Genomic DNA, 17,737 nt, shown 5'->3' with positions numbered 1-17,737 from the left:
TTTTTATTTCAATATTTCACCATTTTAAAGATTTGATTTATTGACATTCTAATTTTTTTTTTTTTTTTTTTTTTTCTTACCCCATTTCAAAATTTGATTGGGTTTAAAATATCTTTTTTCCTTTTTTTTTTTTAAATTTCCCTCATATCAAATTTTCATAAAGCGTAATTCAATTTGTGATTGAAAAAAAAAAAAAGTTATTTTTAAAATAATACAATCAAAAATAGTGCAAATTTACAAATTAAAAATAAAATTAAAAATAAAATTAAAAATAAAAATAAAATTTAAAAATAAAAAATAGAAAAAAAAAAAAGAAAAATGGGTATCACAAAAACAATTAGCAATTTAATTAAAAAGTACGGTAGTGTGACAGTAGTAGTATATGTATGGTGCATAGGTATAGTGTTAGGGATGATAATGTTTAATATTCAGCCATTATTGGAAATGTTGCCATGGTTTCAATTCACAATTAGTTGCAATATGTTTATATTTTTTTTAGAATTATATTTGGATATAAGACAATCATTCACAATCAGAGCATTCAATTACCCCAATTTCAACTACCACGAAATTAACTATCATATTGTAATTATTATATCAAACTGATTAATTATTATATCAAAAAAAAAGGTACTAATTTTTTTTTTTTTATATAGCAAAATATTTTAGGGTTAATTAATTTTTCAAGAATCGAATCAACTATTGGATTTATAATTGAATGTTTAGTATTATATTTTGGAGTATTAGTTAATGTATACAATTTAAATGATACCATTTTTTATTATTTTGGATTTAACAGAAGTTATGAAATAACTAGAGGTATGACATATTTGTTAGAGATCAGTTTGGTCAGTTCATTGGTTAGATTACCCTTTGAAATGTACAGAATTTATTTAGATCAACCACCAGTCAAAGACGATATTGACAGTGCCTCAACTACCGCCACACCAACCACTACAACTACACCAGCAAACCCAACCCCAACTTCATCAACCTATAACTACAAAAAGAAAGATTGGATCAAACAGATTATTTGGGATCAAATCAAAATGTTTTTAATTTCTTTATTAATCGGATTACCAATGTTAACCATCACACTATCAATGTTTTATTGGCAATACCCATATCAATGGCTTACTATTGTAATTTTTGTATCGATAGTAGCATTGTGTTTCTCTGATCTCTACCCAAATATTGCATATCTATTCAATAAATTTACTGTGTTGGAAGAGGGAGAGCTTAGAAACGAAATTATTGAATTATCTAGAAAATTAGATTTCCCACTTCACGAAATCTATACAATGGATGGTTCAAAAAGGGTATCGCACTCCAACGCGTTCTTGATGGGCTTCTGGACAAGTAGTTTTGTTTTATATGACAATCTAGTTACAAAATTATCTACCGAAGAAATTCTAGCAATTATTGGTCACGAAATTGGCCATCATAAATATTTCCGTAATTATCTATATATCCATACTATTTATAAAAAAAGGTATTAACTTTTTTTATTTATTTTATTTATTTATTTATTTTAGATAATATGAAACATTTATTAATTCAATTGGTATTTGTTGGTAATTTTATTTATTTATTTTCAAGTGTTGTAAATTTACAAGTTTTTTATAGAGGATTTGGATTTGAAAGAGTGGATGTCAGTGTTGGTTTAGTTTTATTTTCATATTTGTACAGTACATTTGCAAATCTACTTAGATTTGTAACCAATTTAATTAGAAGAGAGTTTGAATATGCAGCCGATGCATATGCCATCAAGCATGGATTAGAAATGAAGAAGGCATTAGTTTCAATGCATGGAAAAGGTGTATATATTAAACCAGACCGTTTCTTTTCTCTCTACTATTACTCACATCCAACCTTAATGGAGAGATTAGAGTCCATAGATTTAATCAAAAAGAATTTAAATCAAGAAGAAATTATAAAAGAAACAAATAATATAAATAATAAAAAATTAGATTAATGTGTATATGTATATATATTTAATTTTAACTAAACAATATTAAAAAAATAATATCTTTTTCTTTTATTATATAATTTAAATTTTAAATTTAATAATTTTATTTTTATTTTTTTTTTAATGTTTAATTTAAAGTAAAAATGGAATAAGGATTTTTCTTGATCTTGGGTATTTATCACCAAATTCTCTTCTATATCTCTTATGTTTACCAACAGCCCAAACCCACATTTGTGCAGCACCCATTAAAGTAAAGATATATGAGGTAAGAGTTTGAGTTAAAATTGAGAAACCAATCCATGAAAGAATTTCGACAGTGTAGTTTGGACATGAAACTAATTCAAATAAGAAACCACGTGGGATTTTACGTTCGGTTGAACCAGCTGGACGAAGATTTCTTAACATAATGTGGCAAATTAAATTGGAGATTTCACCAAAAATAAAGAGACCAAGACCAATATAAACACGTTCCATTGGTGGTGGAGTGAAAAGTGGATGGTTAACAAAATATGAAACCATAGCAGTGCAACCCCAATAATATGAGCAATTCTTGAAAAGATTGAAAATTGGCATAGTACCATTACTGAATCTGTGAACGAAAAGAGTTTCTAAAACTCTTTTAATATAATGTAATGAATAACAAATTAAGGCAATACTAATAGTAAAAAATAAGAAATAAAAAATTAGTTACTATTTTAAACTATTATCACTAAAAATATATTATATAATAATATATTTACTTTTGTACTTGAGTTTTTTCAGTATTAGCATAACTGCCATAGAAGATTGATGGAAGGAAATAGAAAAGTGGATAAACAAATAATGGACCTGCATATTCACAAACGAAAACTAAAGTCCATGAAATTTGTGGACCTAAATCTTTATAGTAAATGGTACCATCATTACCAACGAATTTGCTAACTAAATCTTTATTGTTGGTTAAACCTTCAAATAAATTGCTTGATCCACTTTTTGGGATTGAAAGTCTAATTCTATCGATACTACGCTTAGCTAAAAGAAATAAATTTAAAAAAAGCATAATTAATAATTTTATAATTATTTATTTGATTTAAACTATTCTGTTATTATTATTATTTAACACCGCTACTGTATCACTATCATACCATAAAAATAGGTATGAAATAAACTACCTGGTTCTATTTGATGAAAAACAAGAGTGTGGTGTGGTGGTGTGTTTTATTTTATATTTTATAAATTATAAAATATTTACTCTTTGATTTAACTTGGTTTTTGAGATCTAAAAGAGTAGCTTTATCACCAACGGTGAAAGTACCGATTGGTTTTTTTGATTTTTGGCTTACAACTTTAATTTCCATTGCTAAATTAAAATTATAGTTTAGGAAAAAGAAACTAATAAACTAATATTTTTTTTTTTTGAAAAAATTTTTAAAAAAAAAAAATTTTTAAAAAAAAAAATAAAAAAAATAAAAAAAAATTTAAAAAAAATTAAAAATTTAAAATCACAAACATTATTATTACCCAATTAAAGAAATATGATGATGTTTAAATTATAAAAAATAAAAAAATATTAAATCGATATTGGTTTATTTATTAAAAAGAAATATTTTGTTTATTTAAAAAATTTAGTTGGAGGGGATTTTTGGGATGTGTCTATCGAGGTGGTTAATTTTGTCGTGTTAGGTGAAGTTGTAAATAATTCATTTTATCAACATGGATTAACACTGGAAGAACATATACCAACTTTTTTCTTTTAAATTAAATTTTTGATTTTGTGTGTGCCGAATTATCAAATTGAATATATATTGGCTTTCAATTTATTCTAAATAAAATAATTGATACTTTGATTATAAATCTCCTTTTTTATTTTATTGGGCCATCTATATTTAATTTATATCTAAAATAAAAAAATTAAAAAATGGTGATCCACAATATTTTCTACACTTAATTATTGTAATATTTATTTCCGAATAGTTTATTCGCAAATTTTTAACAAATTCTGGTTATTGTGAAAAAAATTTTTTTTTGAAAATGATACATCTATTTTATTTATTGTAATCAAAAATTTTATTTTTTTATAAATGAGGCATTAATAGGAATAGATTGAAAAAGAACAAAAAAAGAATAAAGAATATCTATTAAACACACCACACTCTTATATAATTTATTTTTAAAATTTTTATCTATTTTTTTATTTTATTTTAATTTAATTTATTTTATTTTATTTTATTTTTATTTTATTTTATTTTATTTTATTTTAATTATATAATATCCATATATTTATATTTATATTAAATAGTCATTTAGGTAAGAACACCAGTCATATGACATACTTTTGAGTCAATGTCTAGTTATAAACAAATTAACTCTTTTTAAAAATAATTAATTAAAAAAAAATAAAAAAATAATAAAAAAAATAGAAAAAAAAAAAAAGAATTTTATTAAATTTTTTTTTTAAAATTTTTTTTTTTTTTAATTTTTTTTTTATAAATCAAAAACAATTTTTTTTTTTTATATTTTTATTAATTTCTTTTATTATTATTTATTAAATAAAAATAAAATAAAATAAATTTTAAAGTTAATTAATTTTTTTTTATCTCTGTAATTTATTTATCTTTTTTTTAACAGTGATTTTTATTCTTTTTCAAACATATAATAAAAAAACATATATATAAAATCATGTCGGTAAGTTCACTGTTTTAATAAACATTAGAAAGTTTTTTTTTTTTTTTTTTTTTTTTTTTTTTCTCTTTATTTATCATCAAATAAAATATTAAAACTAATTTAATTTTAATATTAACTTAGAAACCAATGGACGGAGTCGAACAAGAGGTTAAAATTGATGATGCCTTATATAGTAGACAACTTTATGTTTTATCACATGAAGCTATGAAAAAAATTTTATCAACTTCAATTTTAGTTGTTGGTCTTCAAGGTTTAGGTATTGAAATTGTTAAGGATTTAGTTTTAGCAGGTGTCAAATCAGTTACATTATATGATAACGAGCTTGTTCAAATTCAAGATTTATCATCACAAGTAAGTTTCAAATATAATATATCTTCATTCAATCATTTATTTAAAATTTTCATTATCATCAAATCTTTTTTTTTTAATATTTCAAAATTTGTTATTAAATTAATATTTTTTTTTTTTTAAAATAGTTTTATTTCTCACCAGATCAAGTTGGTAAAGTTTCAAGATCAAAAGCATGTGTACAAAAAGTTGTAGATTTAAATAATTATGTTAGAATCGAATCTTATGAAGGTGAGTTAACTGACGAATATTTAAAGAAGTTTAATGTTGTTGTTTTAGCCAACCAACCATTAGCCCTTCAAGTAAGAGTCAATGAGGTTTGTCGTAATAATAATATTTATTTCAGCAGTGCTGAAACCAGAGGTGTCTTTGGTTGCTTATTTAACGATTTCGGTGATCAATTCACTGTTTTAGATACAAATGGTGAAAATCCAGCTTCATACATGATTTCAAGCATTTCACAAGAAAAAGAAGGTGTTGTCACTGTTGTAGAAGAACAAAAACTCCAATTCTTTGATGGCGATTATGTCACTTTTAAAGAAATTAATGGTATGTCACCATTAAATGACCTTCCACCACAAAAAATTAAAACTATTTCACCATTCACTTTTTCAATTGGCGACACTACAAATTTCCCAGCCTATACTTCAGGAGGTTATGTAACTGAAGTTAAACAACCAAAACAATTATCATTTGTAAGTTATTATTTTTTATAATTATAATTTAAAGATTTAATTATTAACTCTTTTTTATTATTATTATTTTAGAAATCATTAAAAACAGTTTTAGAAACTGGTGACAATATTTTTATTACTGACGATTTTAAATTTACTCAACCATCTTCATTATTATGTGGTTTCCAAGCTATTCATAAATTTAATGAACAACACAAATATTTCCCAAGACCACACAATGCAGCTGATGCTAAAGAAGTTTTGGAAATCGCCAAAGAATTTGCCAAAGTATTAAAATATGACGAAATTGATGAAAAATATATTACCCAATTATCATATGTCGCACAAGGTGATATTGTCCCAATGCAAGCTATTATTGGTGGTATCACAGCTCAAGAAGTATTAAAGGCCTGTTCAGGTAAATTCCATCCAATCCATCAACTTGCCTTCTTTGATTCAGTCGAAGCTCTCCCAGAAGCCGAATTACCAGAAGAAGAGTTCCAACCAATTGGATCCCGTTATGATGGTCAAATCATTACTTTTGGTAAAACCCTTCAAAATCAAATTGAAAATCTTAACTACTTTTTAGTTGGTGCTGGTGCTATTGGTTGTGAAATGTTAAAGAACTTTGCAATGATGGGTCTTGGTACTGGCAAAAACGGTTCAATTCAAGTTACTGATATGGATACTATTGAAAAATCAAATCTCAATCGTCAATTCCTTTTCCGTTCATCAGATATTCAACAATTAAAATCAGCCACTGCTGCCAATGCCATTAAAGTCATGAACCCAGATATTAACATTAAAGCTTATTCACTTCGTGTTGGCCCAGATACTGAAACCGTTTACAATGAAGAGTTCTATAGTAAATTAGATGGTGTTTGTAATGCTCTCGATAATGTCGATGCTCGTTTATACATGGATTCTCAATGTGTTTATTATGGTAAACCACTTTTAGAATCTGGTACTCTTGGTACTAAAGGTAACACCCAAGTTGTTGTTCCATTCCTCACTGAATCATACAGCAGCAGTCGTGATGCCCCAGAAAAATCCATTCCAATGTGTACTCTTCACAATTTCCCAAATGCTATTGAACACACCATTCAATGGGCTCGTGATACATTTGAAGGTATCTTTAAGAATGCTGCAGATAACGTAAATTCATATCTCACCAACCCAGATTTTGTTAAATCATTAGGTTCACAAAACCCACATGTTCGTTTAGAAATCCTCAACCAAATCAAATCATATCTCTTAGATAGACCATTAGATTTCAATCAATGTATTGCTTGGGCTCGTTTCAAATTTGAAGAGTACTTTAACAATAGTATCGAGCAATTACTTTACAACTTCCCAAAGGATATGGTTACTTCAACTGGTGCCATGTTCTGGTCTGGTCCAAAACGTGCTCCAAATCCAATCAAATTTGACGCTAATAACCCATTACATTTAGAGTTCATTATTAGTGCTGCTAACTTACGTGCTTTCAATTATGGTATTAAACCAGATACCAATACCGAGGTTGTCAAGAAACAAGCTGCCAATGTTATTGTCCCAGATTTCACTCCAAAGAAAATTAAAATCCAAACTTCAGAAAATGAACCAGCTCCAAGCCAACCAACTAATGATAATGACGATGACCAATGTGACAAAATCCTTAGTGAACTCCCACAACCAAGTGAAATGGCCGGTTACAGAATTAATGCAATCCAATTTGAAAAAGATGATGACACCAACCACCACATCGATTTCATTACTGCTACATCAAATTTACGTGCCACCAATTACAGTATCACCAATGCTGATAAACACAAAACAAAAGGTATCGCTGGTAAAATTATTCCAGCTCTTGTAACCACCACCGCTGTTGTTGCTGGTTTAGTTTGTATCGAATTAATCAAGATTCACCAAAAGAAAGCCCTCGACAAATACAAGAGCACTTTTATGAACCTTGGTATTCCATTCTTTGGTTTTGTTGAACCAATTGCAGCTCCAAAGAATAAGATCCGTGATGACTGGAGCTGGACTCTTTGGGATCGTTTCGATGTTGAAGGTGATATCACCCTTCAAGAGTTCCTCACTCTCTTCGAAACCAAATACAAATTAGAAATCTCAATGCTTTCATGTAATGTAACTTTATTATATGCCCTTTTCACTGACAAGAAGACCAAAGAAGAAAGATTGAAGACTAAATTAAGCAAACTCTATGAAACTTTATCAAAAAAACCATTACCAGAAAAGAAATATTTAGTATTTGAAATTTGTTGCACTGATATGGATAATGATGAAGATGTCGATGTTCCATATGTTAGATATAAATTCAGAAATTAAATCATAAAAAACATTTAACTTTTATTTTTACAAAAAAAAAATAAAAAAAATATCAAATAATACTTAATATAACAATAAAAAATAAAATTTTTTTTCTTTTTAAATATATTTATTATCTTTTTGATAATATTATTTTATTTATTTAACTAAAAAATTAATTTTTGAACCTTTTTTAATTGAAATGTATGTTGAATCAGTTAATTTCTTTTTGATAAATGATCTCGCAGTTTTGTCATTTCTATGTACTAAAACACATAGTATAGTTTGACGTGAGAACGATGATTTTCCTTCATTATATTGATCTATTAAAATATCACTTGAAAGATCAAATAATAGATTAACTAGTTTTCTTAATGGAACCACATAACTCTCGAAAAGTTCATCTGAAACTGCTGTTGCATTGCCTTGTTCATCACGGTCTAAAAAGAAATCTTTGGTTAATTCTATATCATATTCTAGATATTCTGTATCTTTTGGTTGAAATACTCTTGTTGGTCCACCATATAAAATTGAAAATTCCATGGCTTGTAAAAATGCTTTGCACACTGAAGCTAAAATATCATTTCCTCTTTGAATTGAATGTGAGTTGTTATAAATAATCTTCAAATGTGGACTTAAAGATTCCAAAATTTCTGAAATTGTATCTTTGGATGTAATTGGAGTACTATAAAGACTTTCGATAATTTGTTGTTTACATTCATAAAATACAACTCTAGTACCTATAAAATCTACCAATTTATTGACAGTCTCTGCTAAAGTTATTTGGGTCGATGAAAATAATTCTTTTAATTTATTTCTTAATGAATCATCATCAAATGAATTTTCATTAATATAATTGTTAATATTTAATAATATGTGATCTAGATTGTTTACACAAACACAAAGCTATTAAAAAAAAAGAGTAAACTTGTGTTAATAAAAGTATTATTATTTTTTTTTAAAAAAAATAAAATATTTGCTTACTTTTAAAATTGTCATTTGTGAAAGTTTGGTTTGAATTACAATTTGAGTTGGATCGGGTACATTTTTTGATGAGGATGAAATTTGTAATGATGTTGTAATTTGATTTGATGATGTCGAAATACTTTTTCTAATTTTACTTTTATTCTGAATTCTTTCATTTAATGAGGTTGGATAGAGTATTTGTTTTTGGTTACATAATGTCAAAGTTTCTACACTTGAGTTATATGCTAAAATACAATTGCTATTGAACAGGGCAGATAGAGTTAAGATAAAAGCTGGGAAATTGTCAGATAACGATCCTCTCATTTTAGCTAAAGTTGAAATGGTTTGATAAAACATTGTAAACATATCGACTACCGATGAAGAATGCTTAACCTCTTTGTCAAGTGGTGTAAATTTGTCTAATTTGAAAATATTTTCAAACCATTTTGTAAAATCTTTTTCTTGATTTTGGCACCATGCACCAATAACTGAGCTTACATATGTTTTGACTGGTGGTAGTTTTTCCTCTGGAATTAAATTTACTTTTTTTAAGAGCACTTGGAATTTTGAAGCTGCTTGGACCGATTGTAATAACATTGGTGAAAGGAAATAAACATCCTCGAAAACTGCCTTTATATCATTCGAGTATAGGTTGACCCATTCTGTTAGAGCTACAGTTTTGCATTTGCTATGAACATTGCTAAATCCCGCTATAAAAACATCAAGATTTAATTGAATTTCTGGTATGAGTAAATTTACAAATTCTGCAAAATTTTCAAGCGATAATGGTCTGAAGGATTGAGAAAGACGTTGGTAATGGCATGAAACAGTGGAGATGATGAATGGTTGGAATGTTGATTCTGAATTTTTAATAGTTTTAGTTGTCGATAAAAGACTCCACATCTCTCTTGATTGAATATAAATTGAGCATGCTGAGGCAATTTCCTTGGTTGGTGATGAGCCTTTATATGAATGGAGATCACTGAGGATTTTAGTTAACCATGATGCTATTTTTTTCAATGTCATTTTTAATAGGGGCGCATTGGATGTAATTGGATCTTTAATCAATGGACTGTTTGTTTGAATAAGCTTATGAATTGAGTCCAATGTGTCGTGTAAACGTTTGAAATGTTCTTCGCGTTGTTCTGCTTGATAGGCCATCAAAAAACAATTTAAGTGACAAATAGTCTCCATAGTTGGTGTAATTTTGAGTGCAATTGCAAAATGTTTTAATCCTGGAGGGACTCTTAGATGTTCATCGCCAATAAATCTAATACCATCGTCGTCATCAAACTCAAAGAGACTGTAGAACAAAAGATCTTCAAACATATTTGTATTTAGTGGAAATTGGTAGGGTACAGGTTTAGTTAAGTATTCTGTGGCTAGTTGGTTACTATTAACACTATTGATTGATGTATTTGTTGTTGGCGAGTTTAAAATTGTTGACTTTAAAAATAAGCTACCAATAAATTTATCTAAATTATTAAATGGAGTGGCATAGATTGGGTCGGTACAAGATGACGGGGTTTGTTCTTGCAAAGCAACTTCTAAATTGTAACAATACAACTTTAATTGATTTACACTTTGGTTATCTTTTTCATCAAATGGATCTTTGATTAAATTTATAAGGCCATTTAATATTGTATATAATTGTCTCTTGAACCATATCATTAAAGATTCTTGGCTATCAAACATATTAAAATTGAAATGCTTTAATAACCATAGTCTATATGTAAGTGATGTAAATAGTGGTCTGTTTGAGTTTGTGGGTGATGCTTTTGGTGATGTTCCAGGTGGTGTTAATGCTTTAATAAATCCATCATGTTTTACTTTTGAAATTTCACATTGAATTCTAAATCCTTCTTCTTCTTTTAAATCCTTTAAAATAAATTGTTTTAATATTAAACTCTTTATGGTTGACTATTTTAAAATAATACTTACAACTAAATCACCTGGCTTACTAAAATGAGAAACTAATAAATAGGCCTCGTAACTTGAGAAATGGAACTGTTCTTTTGATAAGAAACCATAGTTTTCGGGTAGTAGTGATTTAATTTGATCACTTGTTGAGGTACCACTGCTCGTATTGCTTGGTGTTGGACTTTTAATTAGGTAAACGTTGTTTTGACTATTAATTAAACTATTATTTAAACTATTATTTAAACTATTTTGTGGTGATGATAGAGGTGCGGTATGTTGTTGCGCTTGCTGTAGTGGTGTTGTTGGTGATGGTATTTTCCCATTATTACTATCTATATGGTTTTGTTGTGGTAAATGTATTGGTGAGTTAATGGTACTATTACTATTGGTTGGTGATACTTCTATAATTATAAAAAAGAAAAAATAATACTTAGTATATATAACCACATATAATTTAAATTTATATAATTTAATTAAATACTTTTTAAAAATTGAATTAGCTCCTCAACATTCAATGTAGCAAACCCTTTATCATTTATAGTTGAATATCTTGAATATCTTAGTGTATTTGCATTTGTTTCGAATAAATATTCTAAAAGTTGTTTTTTTTCATTTTCTAATTGTAATATTCTACTATTTGGGCTAATGTTATTTCCACTATAATTTCCATTCATATTCATATTTTTTTTGTTGTTAAGTTGGTATGTTGCTATATTATTATACTTTTATATTATTGTGCTGTTCTATGATATTATAAACCATTTATTAAAAACACATAAAATTATAGAGAAACAAAAAAAAATATTTATGCCAAAATTAAAATCTTTAAAAATTTTATATTTTTTTAAATATATAAATAATTATTTTATTTTACATAAAGAATAATTAATAACCACACACACACAATTAAAAATAATTAGATAATTGTAAAATAAATTAATAAAACAAAAAAAAATAAAAATTATAAAAAAAAAATTAATAAAAATTTAATTTTCATTTTTTTTTTATTTTTTTTTTATTTTAAAAATATTTTATTTGGAAATAAATTTCTTTTTTCGTCAAATGCCATCATTTAAACGAACAATTAAAAGAAAAATAAAAGGTTTAGCTTTATGATAAAATTGAACAGGGATTATTAAATTAAAATCTACTATTTGTGTGAACAAAGTTAATATTGAAGATGGGAGGATACCAATCTCCAAATATTGCCATCACAAATAATAATAAAAAAACAAAACAAAAATGAAAAATAAGGGTTTTTTTTTAAAACCATATTAAATTTATTATTGTCATATCTATATTTTGTTTTTTTTAGTTGATTTAATTTTCTAATTCAAAAGTGTGGGAGATATTAAAATTTTTTTTATTTATTTATTTGTTTTTTTTTGGTTTGGTTTGGTTTGATCTAAATTAAATAAAAATTTAATTATAATAATAACGATGATTTGATGAACTGATGGCAAGAGGAACAATAACAACCAAAATGAGAATAAGATAAAGTACACCGAAAATAACGGAAAGAGTGGCAAGTAATTTGGCATTCTTATTTCTACTCTTTAAATATTTAATATTGACGAACCTTTTTTAAAAAAACAAAAAAATTAATTTTTTTAAATAAAATCGAGATTAAAGATAATGGATAACACTTACCATACACACCAGAAACAAAAACCAGCAACGAAAAAAATTAATGCTGGATTAAAATCTTCCTCATCTTGGTTCTGTGAAGTTTTAACAATAACATTTGGGATTGATGGGTATTCTTGAACATAAACTGAATGTTGTACTTGTGGTTGTGGATAATAATATTGTGGTTGCATTTGTGGTTGGTGTGGTTGTTGTGATTGCATTTGTTGTTGTGGTTGTGGTTGTTGTGGTTGTTGTGATTGTTGTTGTGGTTGTACTGGATATGGGTTGTATTGGACGTAATATGGGTTTGGTGGATATTGTTGTGGTAGTTGTGGTGGTTGTGGTGGTTGTGGTTGTTGAATTGATTGTGGTTCGCTTGATAAGGAAACTGGTGAGTAACCATTTGCTCCTGGATTTCTAATGTTTAAATCCTCATCATCCAATGATTCATAATTTCTAGATTCAATACCCATTGTTGCTTATAAAATGTATATTTGAAATTGTTGTGTGAGTAAAAAAAATTATTGAAGAAAAAAAAAAAAAGATGGTTATTAAAAAAAAAAATTTAAAAAAAATAAAATTTTTTTCCCAAAAAAACAAAAATAAAAAAAAAAAAATCAAATAAATTTAAAATACGATTTGATGTTTTGTTTTATTTTATTTTATTTATTTTTTTATTATTTATTTGATTGATTTAGTTTTTCTAAATCAAAAGTGTCGATTGGTTTACCCCAAGAAACTTTTTGAGAATATGAGAATGTTGAGGCAGGGAGAACAATTGACAAATATTTACCTTTGCCATACTCCATATCAGTTACATAGTGAGCTTCTTGAACATAAAGATCACCTTTATTTTTACCAAATGCAAATTTATTATAAACATTCCAATCTCTAGCTGCGCCATTGTAAGGAACCCACCCATATTCGTTTGTGTAAAATTCGGTTTGTGCATGTTTCCCAAATGTGTGATTTTTATCTTTATCAACACTTTTACCAGATAAATATCTTACTGGAATTTTATGATAACGGAGGATTGAGGCAAACAGGTTGCTAAAGCTTTCACAATTTGCTGTTTTCTTTGAGAATGTAACCAATGGGGGTTGACCGCCAGAGTTTATATCGTAGGTAATATGTTTATAAATAAATAGTGATACACGATATGCAAAGCATATGGTAGTTTCGATTGTGCCATCTCTAGTTTGCATTGGATAGAGTTTATGTTGATCTATAAATTGTTTAAATTCTGGTGAATCAAATGTAATTTCTTCTTCGCATCTTGTGAATATCTTTATTTCTTTTTCGGTGATGGATTCAATTTGTACCTCTCTTGGATCGTTTACCTCTTCTAATTCATTTGAATATAAATTACATTCTGTAACATGATATAGTGTAAATCTAGATTTTGGGGGTGGACTATTGTACTCTATCTTATAACAATTATGTAAACATGTTGGTATTTCAACAGCACTAATAACTTTACCATTGATTTCATCGACCAGTTGGCATTTTGATGATGTAATCTCTTGAAATTGGAAGCTAGTTGGTTTATGCCAATAATATATAACTTTATTTAATTGGCCCTCTTCGACTCTAATTTCTTTTTTATGGGTGAATCTAATTGTATACTGATATACCCTATTAACTTTAAAATATCTATTCCACATTCTCTTATGCGTTTCATGATCAAACATATGTTGGTCTATACTTGGGTGTAGTTTAGGATCTTTTGGTATAATAAATGGATTTAATTTTAAAATTTTATTATTGGAGATATTATCATTAGGTTCTTGTTGTTGGCTAATAATTGGTGCTGGTCTTGGAGGTCTTGGTGGATTTTGATTATTATTTTGTTGTTGTTGTAATGGATTGGCTTTATATTGCGAATTTTGTGGAAGGGGTTTGGGTTTAATTATTGGTATCCCAACTTGTGACTGTGGTAGATGTTGTATTGGTGATGGTTCATCACTATTCTTTGGTATTGGTGCTGGTCTTAATGGTCTAGGAGGTGGGGTGAAATCTTGTTGAGTTGTTTTAATTGGTATTTGAGGTGGTAAATTTAAATTTTGTACATCTTTTGGTATGGGTGCTGGTCTTAATGGTCTATTTTGTGGTATTTCACCTTGTTGTTGAAGTTGTGGAGCTGGTCTTGGTTTTATGATTGGTATTGGAGGCTGTTGGGGTGTTTGTGCTTGTCTAGTAACTGGAGGTGGTTGTAAAGAATTATTAAAAACTGTTTGAGATCTTGGTTTGGTGATGTTTGGTGTACCTTCATTTTGTTGGAATTGTATAGGATTAATGTTATTATTACTATTATGAATTGACACTGGTCTTTTCTTTAAACCAAATGGTGAAGGCTTTAGTATATTATTATTGCTATCAAAATTATTTATTGGTGTTAAATTCGAAATTGGATTAAAAGAGGGAGGTGGATTATTTTGATATGGTAATAAAAAGTTACTTGAAGATGATGAATGAATATTGTTTAAACATTGAAATAAACTGTGAATGGAAAATTGAAAATTAATTATGGGTATGTCTAATGCTGATATTTTACTTTCAAAATAATATTTAACATCTTGAAATAATAACTCTTTTTCTGAAATATATTGTTGTTGCGAGTTTATTAGGTCCGATTCTAGTATATCCAACTGTTGAATTTTTAAACTAACTTGCTCCAATTGCAAACAATATCCAGATATTGACTCTAAATTGGGCTGCTGATTAAATAACCAATCATCGAATGACTGGTTGACACTTGCTAATAATGAGTCACAGTACCCATTTAATGGATGATCTTGATTATAGTTATTTTTAATATTATTTAATAACCCGTTTGAATTTAAATAAATATCTAATATAAAATAAAAAAAATAAAAAAAATAAAAAAAAAAGTGTTAATACTACTAATATTTAAAAAATATTTAAATATTAGTAATTTACCTTTAATGTTAAAACAATAGTTTTTAATTGATTCATTTAATAATGTTGCATTGTTGAATAGATTATAAAATTCTTTTTTTAATATTTGATAATTGGGATCTACTGAAACACTGTTACTTTTACTATTATTGTTTGCTATCATATTTCATTTTAAAAGAAATGGAAAAAAAAAAAATTATAAAACAAAAAAATAGAAAAATTTAATTTTGAAAAATTAATAAAAATAATTTTTTTTTTAATTTTTTTTTAATTTTTTTTTAATTTTACTAACTTTTTCAAATAAACCAAAGATATATACAAATATATAAGATATAAACAAATAATTGGTTATTCATATAAACTTATATATTTTTTAAAAATTCAGATGAAATCTTTATGGCCTGGTTCATTGATAAGTTGATATAAATCTTGTTCTGCATTTTGATTTATTTGCTACTAAAATAACTCAATATCTATTGTGTCTAAATGTTTAATTGCTTCTTTTTGCAGTTTTTATTCCTTATTTGAAGAAATCATACTCTAATTGGGGTGTAAAGATTTGTATGCTCTGATGATACCACCATTAGAATCTGGCTGGTGTGTGTTATAAATTTAAATATATTTTTTATTGAAATCTTTTCTAAAATAGATATTTGATAAAAGTTTAAAAATTTAAGATTTTTTTTTTTAAATTTTTTTTTTAAATTTTGGTAAAAATATTTGTTTTATATATTTATATTTTTTTATACTAACAATGGATGAGCTACTATCAACTCTAATTAACTTTCCCGTAAATGAAGAGTTAAAAAACAGTAGTAATATTAGTGATAGGTGTGCAATACAATACAATACAATAAATATAAATAAAATAAATAAATTAATTAAAAGCATATTAATTGGTGTTTTCTCTTTTTAACTATTTATTATAGATTATTATATATAGTTTGGAATAATATATTTTTAAGAAATGAAATTCATAATCATATTTTAAAGTTTATTGAAAATAGTTTTGTACATCTTGATATATCACGCTATAACCAGTTTAAAGATAAATCATATATAACAACACTTAACTGGTATGGTGAACTACTACCAGATAAAAATGAATTTCCACCATTTTTGACAGATTTATATTTAAGCAGTTTTAATAAAATGTTAACTCCAACAACTTTACCAAATACAATTACTACACTCACATTCGGTGATGAATTTAATCAAGTAATTTCACCACATACATTACCAAATAGTCTCACAACACTCAAATTGGGTTATAGTTTTGACCAAGTAGTTCCACCTGGATCATTACCAAATAGTCTCACAACACTCAAATTGGGTTATAGTTTTGAACAAGTAATTCCACCTGGAACATTACCAAATAGTATTACAACACTCATATTCGGAAATAAATTTAACCAAGTAGTTATACCCGACACATTACCAAATAGTCTCACAACACTCACATTCGGTCATGATTTTGACGAAATAATTCCACCCGGCTCATTACCGAATAGTCTTACAACACTCACATTCGGTAATGATTTTAACCGAGTAGTTTTTCCCGGCTCATTACCAAATAATATTACAACACTCACATTCGGAACTCATTTTAACCAAGTATCTCTACCTGGCTCATTTCCAGATAGTCTCACAACACTCACATTCGGTTATTTTTTTAACCAAGTAGTTCTACCCGGCCTATTACCAAATAATCTCACAACACTCACATTCGGTTATTGTTTTAATCAAGAAATTCTACCCGGCCTATTATCAAATAATCTCACAACACTCACATTCGGTGATGAATTTAACCAAGTAATTTCACCACATACATTACCAAATAGTCTCACAACACTCACATTCGGTCGTGATTTTAACCAAATAGTTCTACCTGGCTCATTACCAAATAGTCTCACATCACTCACATTTGGTGATAATTTTAATCAAGTAGTTCTATCGGGCTCATTACCAAATAGTATTACAACACTCACATTCGGCTTTAGTTTTAACCAAATAATTTCACCCGGATCATTACCAAATAGTCTTACAACACTCACATTCAGTTATGGTTTCAAACAAGTAATTCCACCCGGCACATTACCAAATAGTCTCACAACACTCACATTGGGTCCTACATTTGAAAAAGTATTTCCACCCTGCTCATTACCAAATAGTGATACCAACAAAGTTTTAACATATAAAATTTTACCTCCTGAAATAAATTATTATTATTATGATTTTCATATGAATTAGTATTAAACAACAAAAAATCTCGATTATTATTATTATTTTACAAAACACCCTCGCAACAATACAATCATTTAAATGAAGATGAGCAAGT

The 17,737-nt window shown here is 27.0% G+C and overlaps 7 protein-coding genes across 7 annotated transcripts; 3 read left to right on the top strand and 4 right to left on the bottom strand.

Annotated features, from left to right (window-relative positions):
- Positions 1 to 318: 318 nt before the first annotated feature.
- DICPUDRAFT_75450 (uncharacterized protein) lies at positions 319 to 1,975 on the top strand (the record flags this gene model as incomplete). Its single annotated transcript, XM_003284441.1, has 3 exons — positions 319 to 585; positions 657 to 1,455; positions 1,536 to 1,975. 3 exons carry the CDS (start codon positions 319 to 321, stop codon positions 1,973 to 1,975), a joined length of 1,506 nt encoding a protein of 501 aa, XP_003284489.1.
- Positions 1,976 to 2,052: 77 nt separating this feature from the next.
- DICPUDRAFT_52983 (uncharacterized protein) lies at positions 2,053 to 3,315 on the bottom strand. The gene is made up of 3 exons (XM_003284415.1): positions 3,201 to 3,315; positions 2,710 to 2,980; positions 2,053 to 2,624 (listed from the first exon to the last, which is right to left on the bottom strand). Exons 1-3 carry the CDS (start codon positions 3,304 to 3,306, stop codon positions 2,102 to 2,104), a joined length of 900 nt encoding a protein of 299 aa, XP_003284463.1. The 5' UTR covers positions 3,307 to 3,315; the 3' UTR covers positions 2,053 to 2,101.
- A 1,312-nt stretch (positions 3,316 to 4,627) lies between these two features.
- DICPUDRAFT_96719 (ubiquitin activating enzyme E1) lies at positions 4,628 to 8,093 on the top strand (the record flags this gene model as incomplete). The annotated part of the gene is made up of 4 exons (XM_003284440.1): positions 4,628 to 4,633; positions 4,754 to 4,984; positions 5,110 to 5,676; positions 5,749 to 8,093. The coding sequence occupies 4 exons, from the start codon at positions 4,628 to 4,630 to the stop codon at positions 7,984 to 7,986; spliced, it is 3,042 nt and encodes a 1,013-aa protein (XP_003284488.1). The 3' UTR covers positions 7,987 to 8,093.
- A 31-nt stretch (positions 8,094 to 8,124) lies between these two features.
- Positions 8,125 to 11,531, bottom strand: DICPUDRAFT_148271 (uncharacterized protein; the record flags this gene model as incomplete). The annotated part of the gene is made up of 4 exons (XM_003284414.1): positions 8,125 to 8,871; positions 8,950 to 10,851; positions 10,873 to 11,252; positions 11,333 to 11,531. The coding sequence occupies 4 exons, from the start codon at positions 11,529 to 11,531 to the stop codon at positions 8,125 to 8,127; spliced, it is 3,228 nt and encodes a 1,075-aa protein (XP_003284462.1).
- A 663-nt stretch (positions 11,532 to 12,194) lies between these two features.
- On the bottom strand, positions 12,195 to 12,985 carry DICPUDRAFT_96717 (uncharacterized protein). The gene is made up of 2 exons (XM_003284413.1): positions 12,502 to 12,985; positions 12,195 to 12,430 (listed from the first exon to the last, which is right to left on the bottom strand). Exons 1-2 carry the CDS (start codon positions 12,951 to 12,953, stop codon positions 12,274 to 12,276), a joined length of 609 nt encoding a protein of 202 aa, XP_003284461.1. The 5' UTR covers positions 12,954 to 12,985; the 3' UTR covers positions 12,195 to 12,273.
- Positions 12,986 to 13,571: 586 nt separating this feature from the next.
- DICPUDRAFT_20666 (uncharacterized protein) lies at positions 13,572 to 14,171 on the bottom strand (the record flags this gene model as incomplete). Its single annotated transcript, XM_003284412.1, has 1 exon — positions 13,572 to 14,171. A coding segment is annotated over one exon (600 nt), but the record flags the coding sequence as incomplete, so codon positions are not given.
- Positions 14,172 to 16,153: 1,982 nt separating this feature from the next.
- Positions 16,154 to 17,649, top strand: DICPUDRAFT_75444 (uncharacterized protein; the record flags this gene model as incomplete). The annotated part of the gene is made up of 2 exons (XM_003284439.1): positions 16,154 to 16,230; positions 16,329 to 17,649. 2 exons carry the CDS (start codon positions 16,154 to 16,156, stop codon positions 17,647 to 17,649), a joined length of 1,398 nt encoding a protein of 465 aa, XP_003284487.1.
- Positions 17,650 to 17,737: the final 88 nt, after the last annotated feature.

Source organism: Dictyostelium purpureum (genome assembly GCF_000190715.1).
Source record: "Dictyostelium purpureum unplaced genomic scaffold DICPUscaffold_25, whole genome shotgun sequence".
In the NCBI taxonomy this organism is placed as follows: domain Eukaryota; phylum Evosea; class Eumycetozoa; order Dictyosteliales; family Dictyosteliaceae; genus Dictyostelium; species Dictyostelium purpureum.
This window is presented reverse-complemented; position numbering and strand designations above follow the sequence as displayed.

What these genes read in the sequence shown, in the direction of transcription:
- DICPUDRAFT_52983 (XM_003284415.1), bottom strand. Translation starts at nt 3,306, where the DNA reads ATGGAAATTAAAGTTGTAAGCCAAAAATCAAAAAAACCAATCGGTACT. An exon ending in AAACCAAGTTAAATCAAAGA is followed by an intron (nt 2,981 to 3,200) that starts GTAAATATTTTA and finishes TATTTCTTTTAG; the next exon opens with CTAAGCGTAGTATCGATAGA. An exon ending in GAAAAAACTCAAGTACAAAA is followed by an intron (nt 2,625 to 2,709) that starts GTAAATATATTA and finishes TTTTACTATTAG; the next exon opens with TATTGCCTTAATTTGTTATT.
- DICPUDRAFT_96717 (XM_003284413.1), bottom strand. Translation starts at nt 12,953, where the DNA reads ATGGGTATTGAATCTAGAAATTATGAATCATTGGATGATGAGGATTTA. An exon ending in TTTTGTTTCTGGTGTGTATG is followed by an intron (nt 12,431 to 12,501) that starts GTAAGTGTTATC and finishes TTTTTAAAAAAG; the next exon opens with GTTCGTCAATATTAAATATT.